We start from the raw sequence: 12,931 nt of genomic DNA on the forward strand, positions 1-12,931 counted from the left end.
ATTTATGTTTTGTGCACATTTCCGTATATTTGTAACACTTCAGTAAAAAAGAGTATTACCATCTTTAATCCAAAAAAAGAACGCACAAAGCAATCCCTGCATCTATAATCCCAAAATATGCAACACAAAAGGAAAATACATATAATTATATATCAAATTGGTGACAAGATTATTTGAATTGATCTGAACTCAGTTTCTGTCTGTAGAGTATATCCCAAGGACCAAAAAATAATAATAATAGTAGCTTAAATAGCACTTTGTAATTTTATTGTTACTAATAATAGTTATTATTTTTAAACCATTTATTCTCAACTATTGGTTAAAGAAGTTAAGTGTGTTGATGTCATGAGCAACTAAGGCTTTCAGCTTATAACAAGAGCACTTAAATTTTTAAATAGAAAAGTTGTGAATTGGAAGTACAGGTATGAGTGAACTTGTGATTTTTCTCTTTACGAATATTTCCTAGCTAGAAGAAATGACAATCCCAGCATCAGTGACACCCAGACCCAGACTGTGTTCTCTAAGCACTATTGTCAGCTAAAATTAAATAAGGTTTCTTGTAGAACTGACTTCAGAACTAAGACTGACTATTCCCAAGGGTAGTGAAATCTCGTTGACAGAAAGCAACTAAGTTATCAGAGAGAGTAGTCAGCTCACACAGAAAGGAGAAAGGAGCAAACCTTAACAGGCTCCTGTTGGACTGAGGTGGAACTCAGTCCAAAAGACTAACACCTACAGAAGACTGAAATGTACAAACATACACATGTAAATCCGTAATTTCTTAATACAAAAAAAAAAAAATCTCACTGGACAGAATTAAGACTACTAATGCACAACGTGTTATTCTGAATATTGGTCTATAAAGGTGGATAATCATTCATCCTGCCTTTGCTAAACACACTGTATTTTTGGATAACCAATTAGCTGAGGTGGGAAAGTTCTACCGTAAGAAAAATTACCAGCTGTATATGAGAAAAGAATTATAGAAAGAGAAAATTATCATTTTTGGAACCCTGAAGGATTAATGCCACTAAGCATTGATCATCAATGGGTGCTAGAAATGTTAGCGTGATGGAAAAGTTCAAAATCATAGCATTGACAACACTTGAAGCTAGTGAGCAGTCACACCATCACTAATACGGAGGTAACCAGACATCATTATATGCATCTTCCTATGAGTCAACAGGAAACACAGAGCACCAACCAGGAAGAATTCCTACCCTTTCTCCATAAAACAACTTGAATCTAAGCAAGTCTACGCATCTAACAAGCAGTTCATGGGAAATATAGGAGAGGACCACAAAGGATAGAATAAAACCTAATGAAACTCAGCTCTGGTTAAAACAAATGCCAATTTCTCTTTGATAAATAAATGGCACTAAAAAATAATAGGAAAATGTTTGAAATTAAGGGACTCAATAGTCAATGTTCTCTAAATGCAGTACAGGACCTTATTTCAGTCCTGGTTCAAAGAAAAATTACAAAAAAAAAGAAAAAATACAGAATGACATGTGTGAGACATCAAGGAAATCTGAACACCGACTGGTATTAAATATTGGGGAACCACTGTCGATTTTTTTAGCTGTGGTAACAGCATGGTGACTATTTTTTAAAAGCCTTTTCTGTTAGATATATACACTAGAGCATTTATGAGTACAATATGATGTCCAGGATTTTTTTTTTTTTAATACTATAGCGGGGGTTGGGGGTTGGGAATTTCTCTGGCAGTCCAGTGGTTAGGATTCCACACTTTCTGCTGGGGGCTGGAGTTCAAAAAATTCCTGGTCAGGAAACTAAGATCCGGCAAGCAGGACACATAGCACCGCCAAAAAAAAAAAAAAAAACACTAACAGGGGAGCGGGGAGACAGAGGGAGGAGAACAGACAAAGGGAAAGAGATAAGGAGGGTGAGTGAGAGGGTGAGACAACAGACAGACAACATTCGTAAAATTTCAGTAACTCTCGGAAGTGATCTCAGTATTTCAGTCTCTCTCCTTTTACATATATTGAGATTTTCCATAATGAAAATGTTTAATGAAGGGATCAAACTAGAGTATCTGTTAACATTCCTTCCAATTCTGAATCTTAAGGTTTTATATTCAATTTCCTAAAATATATCCACTGCATGTTTAAGATTTAAATATACGTAACATAATATCATAATATTTATTTTAAATTATTACACATAAGAATGACAACAAACTCAGGGTGATAATGTGTTGCCTAGGAGGAAAAGTATAAAAAGCTAGCTATGTTTTTCTGTAGAAAACATAATGAAGAATTTAATAAATGCTTCTAAATATATACAAGAGACCACAACTAGCTCTTTTCTGTAGCCAGTGATGGCAGAATAAGATGGAAGGGACTTAAACTGTATCATAAGAAAAGTAAAATAGATTTTTCTCCATCCATCTCTCCTGTCTCCTTGTAACAAATTATACTGCCACACTTTCCTACCATTCTTGTAATCGTTTATTAAATCTTTTAACATGGACTGAATACCAGATGTACACACGTTACTTGGCTGGCTAGGCACCATGGATTACAGTGATGAATAATGAGGTTCTATAAAAAGACAATGAAATAGTGCCATTAGCAGCAACATGGACAGACAGAGATTATGATACTAAGTGAAGTAACACAGACAGAGAAAGACAAGTATCATATGATATCACTTATATATGGAATCTTTATTTAAAAAAAAAAAGAAAGATAATACACATCAACCTATAAACAAAACACAAATAGACCCACAGACATAGGAAAAAAAACTTATAGCTACCAAAGGGGAAAGGGGAGGAGGATAATTAAGAATTAACATCTATATACTACTATATGTAAAATAGATAACAAGGGCCTACTTGTATAGCACAGAAAACCATACTTAGTATTTTGTAATAACTTACAAGGGAAAAGAATCTGAAAAAAGAAGAGATATAGACAGACAGTAGAAGTGACACATTGTAAATCAACTGTACTTCAATTAAAAAAATAAAATTTTAAAAATTAATAAAATAAAATGAGGTCTATGCCTCCAAAATGCCTACAGGATCTTCTACCACGAGTTTTACTGAAACGTACTGGAGAAATCAGGGCACATTTCACACTTGGAATTTTATTGATGATTTACTGAAAAACTACATATGGACACACAATTGTGCTACAGAAACCTCGTCTCAAGAGTTCTGAACCTAAGGCTCATAGTTGGGCCTCACAGGAATCCTCATCTCCTGAAACGACTGCATTGTTCTCAAAAGGCTGTCATGGCTTTCCTTAATCTAAAATGGTAATAATAGCCAATGGACTGGAACCACATTTCATGCAGCAGAAACCAAAAAAACAGGGAAAAGATGAACAAATTGCCATGTACCTGCCAAGCTTATTTCTTCCTGAAGTTCTAACTTGGGAAACTTTGCTTCCAGTGTTTGAGCGTCCTCTAGTGGTTGTCTCAATTGCTACAGTCAATTGGTCTTAACGGTGGCGTACCTTGCAAAACCTTGTTTCCTGTGTTTGAGTGCCATCTAGTGGTTGTTTCGACTGTTACAGAACTAAAAATTTTGTTGGATTCAATAGACATGAACTTGGGCAAATTTCAGGAGATAGTGCGAGTCAGGGAGGCTTTGCGTGCCGCAGTCCACGGGATTTGAAAGAGTCGGACGTGACTCAGTGACTGAGCAACACAATACAAAAATCGTGTAAGCAATAACAGAATTTGTAAAAAGATGGCATTATAAAGGAGCACCTGACACAATTTCAAGTTATTTTGAAAATCCCTCATTATCCAACAGAAAACAGTTCACAATATAGTATACGTTAATTCAAAAGTTTCCTAGATAGCTAAATACACACTATTACTTTTTAAAATTAACATCCAAGAAATGGATGTTAATCCAGACATCCAAGTAATCTAGTTAATGAAACAAAGCTTCATCTAAAAATTGTTGAAATCACAATGAATAGAGCCCAGAAGCTATGTAACTCCACCACATCACCTTCAATAACTGCCAATGTTGAAAATGAGAGGCTGTGCTGAAGTGTGAAGGTCTACTGAGGTTACTTTATAGGGGCTGCCACATTCCATGAAAAACACGTAAGTGAATACCCATGAAAGCTGTATGTTCTAAAATTGAGAGCATTCTCTGCCATTCATCACATTTCAGTAATAAAAGAAGTTACCTCAATAACAGGTGCATTTTCCTGGAGCTCACTTGTGTGCGAGGCCAGTAAACCAATCACCCGAGCGACCTTGGCCCTTCTGCAAACAGACAGAAAATGGCTTCTGAAGTGGAGAGTTAGGACCAAGGAAATCAACCCCATTTAGTTACATTACACAACTGTAAGCGTCACCATGAAAGAAAAGCGGAATGGGTAGGGTGATCATCCATTCCCCCACGTGTATGGCCCAGAGCAATGCCACTTTGTGTACACAGGGAGACATGAACACAATGCCCTCTGCAGCCCAACTGCGTGCGTGCGTGCTCAGTCGCTCAGCAGTGTCCGACTCTTGGTGACCCCATGGACTGTTGCCTGCCAGGCTCCTCTGTCCACGGGATTCTCCAGGCAAGAATACTGGAGTGGGTTGCCATTTCCTCCTCCGGGGACCTTCCCGATGCACAGATCAAACCTGTGTATCTGGCATCCCCTGCACTGGCAGGTGGATTCTTCACCAACGAGCTACCTGGAAAGTCCATTTGTAATGGTGACAAAAACTGAAGTTGTGCTTTAATGGTGAAATGCAAAGTAAAAATTTTTCAAAGATCTTCGCCAGAGAGAGGAAAGAAATAGTAATTACTCCTTTCAGTATGTGAATGGTTAAATAAACTGTGGTACATCCAGACAATGGAATATCTGACACTAAAAAGAATGAGCTATCAAGCCATGGAAAGACATGGAGGAACCTCAAATGTGTTCCTTACTTATGTTTCCTTACTATGTGTTCCTTACTTGTGTTCCTTAAATGTGTTTCCTTACTATGTGTTCCTTACTTGTGTTCCTTAAATGTGTTTCCTTACTAAGGAAAAAAAGCCAATCGGAAATAACTACACACTTTATGATCCCCACTACATGACCCTCTGGAAAATGCAAAACCATGGAAGCAATAAGAAGGTCAGTGGTTAAATAAAAGTCAGAGGTGTGAACAGGCAGAACACAGATTTGCTTATTTTCCAATAAATACTCTATGATACCATAACGATGGCAACACATCACTAAACAGTGCCCGGATGATTTTGACATGTCAGTTTAGGATCTTCATTGATAACAAATGTACCGTTCAGGGAGATACTGATAACTAGAGAGGCAACACGTATGGGGGAGCAGAGGTATATGGGAAATCTCTTTACCGTGCCCTCAATTTGCAGTGAGCCTAAGACTGCTCTAAAAAATAAATTCGATAAAAACCAAGAAAGGGTGAATTTTATCTCAATAAAAAAGTAAGGAAGCACAAGAAAATCCAGAGTCAAGAGATACAAAATCCCACATCCATCCTACAAGAGTTTCAGGAGCAGAAAAAGGATGAAAAAGAGATGAAGAAATCACAAGGATAGAGAAAAGCAAAAGAAAGGCTTTTAAAGCCTTTAAGAGACCGACTGGCAAAGAAAATTTGTAAAAAGATATATCCTAGTAAAATTTTGCAGGCCTGCAATATAAAGAAAACCTCTTTTTTCACTGAAAAACAGAATCCAACTGGTCACATGTAAGAGGAAGAAGAAAGAGGCGGGCTGGGCCCTGAGTCTACCAAAACTGCAGTCAGGACACGAGAGAATGAGAACAAACCAGGGCAGGACGGGTGTGGTCTGAAGGTGCTGGGAGGCCTCGGTCAGCCTGCTGGGCCTGAGCCCCAGAACCACAGCCAGAAAGCTTCAACGAAGGAGTAACTCCAGAAGCACAGCCTCTGGGAGACATCCTTCTTAAAAAAATTTTTTTTAATTCTGAAAGAAACCTACCAAATGAAATCCAATCCGTTAATAAGTGAAGTAACTCACAAATGGAGAAACTGTATTTAAAAAAAAAAAAAAACTGACAATAAGCATTTACTTTATTAAAGTATCAAGCTATACCAAAAACTAGAAAACTCATTCCTAGAATATGAATATCAAGGGAACCTAGAACCATCTTGAAAAACAAGAACAAAGTTGAAGTCACATTTTCTGATTGCAAAACTTACTACAAAACTATAGTAATTGAGACACTGTGATACTCACAGAAAGACAGATTTATAGACCCATGAAACAACAGAGAGCCCATAAACAAACCCTCACCGTATGTGGTGAACACGATTATCAACAAGGCTGCCAACACCACATCATGGGGAGAGGACAGTCCTTTCAAAAAATAGTGCTGGGGAAACGGAAATATACATATGCAGAAGAATGAACCTGGGCTTCCCTGCTGGCCCACTGGTAAAGAATCCACCTGCCAATGCAGATGACATGAGTTTGATCCCTGGTTTCCGGAAGATCCCGCACACCTCAGGGCAACTAAGTCCGTGCACAACTACTGAGCCTGAGCTCTAGAACCCACCAGCTGCAACTACGGAAGCCCTCACACCCGAGAGCCCGTGCTCTGCAACAAGACAAGCCGCCGCAATGAGAAGCTTCTGCACCACAGCTAGACAGTTGCCCCGGCTTGCTGCAACTAGAGAAAAGCCCAGGTGGCAACAACCAAACAAAATGAATGAACCTGGACTCTTGCCTAATACTGTACTAAAAAAAAAAACAAACAAAACTCAAAATGGATCAAAAACCAATACATAAGAGCTAAAACTATAAAACTCGTAATTCAGTTCAGTCGCTCAGTCATGTCCAACTCTTTGTGACCCCTGGACTGGAGCACGCCAGGCTTCCCTGTCCTTCACCATCTCCTGGAGTTTGCTCAAACTCAAGTCCATTCAGTCAGTAATGCCATCCAACCATCTCATCCTCTGTTGTCCCCTTCTTCTCCTGCCTTCAATTTTTATGGTCATGATTTTCAAGCCCTGCATCATAATTTTCTTAGTAAATGAAGACATTCTGACTGGAGTGGAATACAGGTTCTGGTACACTTGCAAATGAGTTTGTGTCTGTGTATGGACCTTTTATATAAAAATCTTTTACATAAGGAAGTGTAGAAACACTCACATTACTGACGGACACTGTACAGGCAGAACAGAAGCCTGTCCTGGAGAAGACCAGAGTCCGGGGCTTGTCTCTGAGACAAGGGGTGACTTTGGGCAGTGGTGACCCCCGAGATCAGAGGAATTTGAAATGGGGTTTCCCACCAAACATGGAGGCCGGTAGTCCTGTTCAGACTTACAAACATTCCAGTAAAGAGTGCAGCGTAGAAAAAAACATAAATGTATAAGCTTGATGCATTGTATTTGGCAATGATTTCTTGACTATGACACTAAAATCAGACAACAAAAGAAAAAAATGAAAAACCTGGTTGCATCAAAATTTTTAAATGTATGCATCAAAGAAGACTATCAACAGAACAAAAAGGCAACTCACAGAGTGGGAGAACGCACTTGTTAAGTCAGGTACCTAATACAGGGTTAATATCCAGAATACATACAGAACTCCTAAAAATAAACATAAGACAACCAAAAGTGGGCAAAGGACCTGAAAAGACTTCTCTCCAAAGATAAACAAATGACCAATAAGGACACGAAAAGATGCTTGACATTACTAGTCATTAGTGAAATGCACATCAAAACCACATTGTATATAACTTCATACGCATTAGAAGAGCTACTACTGAAAAGAAAAGAAAAATGGAAAAAACTAAGGGTTAAAGAGGATGTGGACAAACTAGAACCCTCATGCACTGGTGGTGGGAATGTAAAATAGTGCAGACATGGTGTAAGATGGTATGACGGTATTCTCAAGACACTGAACAAAACATTATCAAATAATCCAGCAATTCCACTCCCAGGTATATTACCCAAAAGAACTGAAAGCAGGGACTCAGACAAGTATTTGCACACCAGTGCTCACAGCCACACTCTCTGCAATAGTCAAAGTTAGAAGCAACCCCAGTGTCCATCAACAGATGAAAAGATAAACTATGGCATACACATATGTGGAATATTATTCAGCCCTCAAAAAGGAAGACATTCTGATCCATGCTGCAAGACAGATGAACTTTGAAAGCCTTAAGGTAAGTGAAGTAATGCACACACCAAAGCACAAATGTATGATCTCTCTTCTATTAAGTACCAAGAAGATGGAAATTCATAGAAACAAAAGATAGAGATTATCAGGGGCTTGGAAGAGGAGAGATCAGGATTTAATGGTTACTGGATAAGAGATTCTGTTTGGAACTGAAAAAGTTCTGGAAATTGACAGTGATCGTGGCTGCACAACATCAGTACTACAATATACGTAATGCCATTGAGTTATAACTTAAAACGGCTAAATGATAAATTTTGTTATGTACAATTTATAATTAATAAACTTTCTTAAATCACAATATTATGCACTATCTGTGAAGTATACCTCCTTAAAGTTGATTGACAAAGGTTATGCTGGGAAAGACTGAGAGCAGGAGGAGAAGGGGGCAACAGAGGATGAGATGACTGGATGGCATTATCGACTCAATAGACAAGAGTTTGAACAAACTCAGGGAGATAGTGAAAGACAAGGAAGCCTGGCATGCTGCAGTTCATCTGGTCATAAGGAGCAGAACATGACTTGGCAACTGAACATCAAACAGTAAGATTTTACAAATGTTCACTGTTAGGAGTTCTAACAAAAGGGCATTTTTATACAAAGTGACTAGGAATGCAGGCTGATATGTTTGTACACAGCATTTCGGCAATTTATCAGAAGTCACAAAAATTATCTATTGTTCTCTACCTGTTCATTCTAATTCTACAAATCTGCCCTGAGAGGAAAAAGAAAAAATAGATAGGCACAAAGATTTAAGCACAAAAATGTTCATCAGTGTATTATTTACATTATGATACTATCCAAAAATAGGGGCAGGGTAAATAAAATGATCAAATATTCACAGCCTATAAAAAGAGGCATACCACAAAAAAAATCATGGGCAAAAAAATTCATGACATGAAAAACATGTTATATAAAGGGAAGAGAAACTTAACAAAATTACACCACATTATTTTTCATTTTGTTTTCCTATATGCAGAACACCACCAAGGAGCAAGCATACCTATTTCAACAGTGATTATCCCCTAGCTGAGTTAAAGACCCTTATCATATGCTGTCAAGGTGATAAGACCTGGATCAGAAAAAGCCTCACTGGAAGAAGTAGTATTTGAATGGACAATGAGAGAAAAATAAGACTCTGAGCAGAGGGCTCATCTAGCTATCATTTTCCTCAAATTAAAACTGTTTTACAAGTAAGTGAAAGTCGCTCAGTTGTGTCTGGCTCTTTGTAACCCCATGGACTCTACAGTCCATGGGATTCTCCAGGCCAGAATACTGGAGTGGGTAGCCTTTCCCTTCTCCAGGAGATCTTTCCAACCCAGGGATCGAACCCAGGTCTCCCACATTGTAGGCGGATGCTTTACCAGCTGAGCCACAAGGGAAGCCCAAGAATACTGGAGTGGGTAGCCTATCCCTTTTCCAGCAGATCTTCCCAACCCAGAGATCCAACTGGGGTCTCCGGCATTACAGGCAGATTCTTGGCCAACTGAGCTATCAAGAAAGCCTGTTTCGCAAGTAAACTTCAATCTAAAAAAAAAACAGAAAAAAACAGTAGTACCTGGAAAGGATTAAGAATGTCTGTTTTTAAAAGTCAGCAGGGGGCACCCCATTCAAAGGTGTAATTTGAGTCTCAGCTGAAGGGTTAGATGATGTTGTTGAGCATACCACAATCCTTGTCAAAGTTCAGTAGGCTCAAAAATGACCTAAAAATCCTATTTTGTAATGCCAGAATTAACCTTGGGAGAGTAATATTAGGAGATGTGTAAGAGTAATTATTCAAGAAAGCATTCTGTGGACACCGTTGCTTCCCCCGTATTTCACCAGCATGGAAGAATTCCTCTCCTGCCACTGGCCCATTTTACAAAACCCCTTCACCTTCGTGTTTCCACGTGCTTCTCAACAGTAAACTGAGCTTGACAGCACCAACTACAACTTCCACACCCCCAAAATATACAGAGCACCCACTAAGAACCAGGCACCGTACAAGATACCTCACACACCGACTTCATTCAATATTTAATTGTAAAGAATTTATATATGTATAACTGAATGACTTTGCAGTTATACATAGTAGTATACATAGTCTATATAGTAGACCTGAAACTAACACAACATTGCAAATCAACTACACTTCAATTTTTTTTTGAATTGTAATTGTTACCTAAAATCTGTGAACTTGGTACACTATCCTCATTTTACAGATGAGGAAACTGACACTCAACTGTTGTAATAATCTGCCCAGGGGCGGACCTGTAATCCACTCCCACATCTGTCTGAATCGAAAGCACTTTCATCATCCCCCAGAGATTCCCTCAGAAGCTGAGAGTCTCCGAAAGAAATAATCAATCATCTGATCGAGTCTCACTGGTGACCAGAGCACAAAGCCTGCTGACACTTTATCTAATGTGCTTTTCACCAAGCTTGCTGCCTCCATATAAGCAAGTACACATCCTTCCATCAGGAGTTTACAGACCATAATCTCATTAGATTTTGTGAACTACCTTAAGGCAAGATAGAGTGGCAAAGGAAAACACCTTAGTGTAACTAAATTAAAACACAGGGATAAGTGTAAAGCATTTGATTCGGAATGTTCAAGGGCTTCCCTGGTGGCTCAGTGGTAAAGAATCCGCCTGCCGATGCAGGAGACACAGGTTTGATCCCTGATCAGGGAAGATCCCACATACCTCGGAGCAACTAAGCCTGTGCTCTAAAGCCTGAGAACCTCAGCTACTGAGCATATGTGCGACAACTGCTGAAGCCCACATGCCTACAGCCCATGCTCTGCAACAAGGGAAGCCACTGCAATGAGAAGACCGCCTGCAACAATGAAGATCCAGCACAGCCAGAAATAAACTAATTAAAATCATTTAAAAAAGAATATTCTAAACAGTAACCATGAAAAAAGTTTTAGAGTAGTTTATATAATCTCAGAATTGTATTTATAATATTAGGATAAGGATAGCTTAGTTGGTAAAGAATCTGCCTGCAATGCAGGAAACCCTAGTTCAATGCCTGGGTCAGGGAAGATCCACTGAAGAAGGGATAGGCTACCCCCTCCAGTATTCGTGGGCTTCCCTTGCGGCTCAGCTGGTCAAGCATCCGCCTGCAATGCAGGAGACCTGGGTTTGATCCCTGGTTGGGAAGATTCCCTGGAGAAGGGAAACGCTACCCACTCCAGTATTCTGGCCTGTAGAATTCCATGGACTGCATAGTCCATGGGGTCCCAAAGAGTCAGACACGACTGAACGACTTTCAATTTCACTTTCATTTTTAAACTTACAGTTGGAATGGTACAGAAAGGACTACGATTCAGAGTTATCATTACTTTAGAATATTTTGTAATAAGAATTTAAGAGTATCTGCTTTTAATAAATATGTTTTAACTACTTAATAAAATAAGAATAATTTATTAAAATATAAATGTTACTTACATATCCCAGTTTGGAGCTATTCGCAAATGCTGGATTAGCAACTGGAACTAGAATATAAAATTTAAAATGAATTTCAATCACGAAATGAGACAGCAACTGACCACTAAGGTAACAAATTAAACCTATATACAAATGAAATGCAAATTCCACACCAGGGAAGTAATTATTTACAAAGATGCAAAAGCACTGAATATACTGGATAAAAACTAAGAAACAAGTACATCCAATTTCTCCAACTCAATTCTATTCTCTAAACATGCCACTGCCCCTCATCCCACAAACACAAGTATCAAATAAGGAACTGTAACACTACTCTGCAAGAAAATGAACTTAAATTTTTTCAAGATAGTTCCCCAATGAAGGCCCAGAAAGGAAAATGCTCCAGAACACTCTAACTCCTTTCTGAGGATGACTTCAAAAGCTCTGCCAAATTCCCATGGTTTCATTGATGAGCCAAGACAGCCCAATAAATATTATTATCAGAGGAAGAAGGAAAAAGGCTTAGAGACTCAATTCCCCATTCTGTGTCACATCAGAAACCTTGGAATTCACCAGGAAGACCCACAAAAAGAGCCCCTACTCCACATGGGCAGTTCACTCCAGCAGCTGATGAAAAGATCTCTGTTTTATGATTTCACTGATGAAATAAATCTTACAATTACTACAAGTTAACGTAAAATGCAAGCGGAGTGTTACCAAAGAAGCTCTTCAAAGTCAATGTCGATTCAAATGCTTTTAGATCTAAGCGTTAAACAGAGGACAATACTGGCAAACCTGTTATCTTGATAAATGACTTTTCTCATTTTAATTAAACTGAATTAGTATTTTAGTGCTTACTTTTCTCTCTATAGAAATAAAAAAGTTAAGTGCAGAAAGCAGGCTGCAAGGACGTGAAGGGAGTATTTGCTTCCCAGGATTTAGGAACCCACCAGGGGCGAGTGGAGGAGCCTGGGGGCCACCTCTCTGTGCCCGGCTACCACACACAGGTAGCAGAGGAGATTCAGCTTGGCTCGCAAGGCCCCCGTACTCTTCTCCGTGGAGTCGATCTGCGAGCACACTTGTTGCAGAAAATCATTCCAATCCTGGTCTTCCAGAAATACTAATTTATCCACTGCAGAAGAAAGAAAATAGCAAAAGTACGGATTACATGAAAAAAGATTGCTAAAAATGTTGCAAGAGAAAGTGGAACACAGAATTTCAACAGCTAAAGTGAGGGCAAAGAAAATCCTAACTTTACACTATCAAAACCAAAAAACACTCTAAAGATGTCACTATGTTTAGTTACTCTTCTATAGTCTTCTATTTTTCTACCCACGGAGATGTTTTAAACTATGTCAACGGAAAACTATGCTTA

General features: G+C 38.8%; 1 protein-coding gene across 4 annotated transcripts in view; it reads right to left on the reverse strand.

Annotated features, from left to right (window-relative positions):
- The window catches only part of ULK4 (unc-51 like kinase 4), a 524,814-nt gene that overhangs the window by 452,068 nt on the left and 59,815 nt on the right, over positions 1-12,931 (reverse strand). For all 4 annotated transcript variants that reach the window (XM_061127855.1, XM_061127853.1, XM_061127854.1 and 1 more), the window contains 3 exons: positions 12,507-12,688; positions 11,578-11,624; positions 4,176-4,254 (listed from right to left, as the gene is read on the reverse strand). In XM_061127855.1, the coding sequence (XP_060983838.1) occupies positions 4,176-4,254; positions 11,578-11,624; positions 12,507-12,688 (308 nt within the window). The remainder of the gene's footprint in view (positions 1-4,175; positions 4,255-11,577; positions 11,625-12,506; positions 12,689-12,931) is intronic.

This window comes from Dama dama, chromosome 24 (assembly GCF_033118175.1).
Source record: "Dama dama isolate Ldn47 chromosome 24, ASM3311817v1, whole genome shotgun sequence".
In the NCBI taxonomy this organism is placed as follows: Eukaryota; Metazoa; Chordata; class Mammalia; order Artiodactyla; family Cervidae; genus Dama; species Dama dama.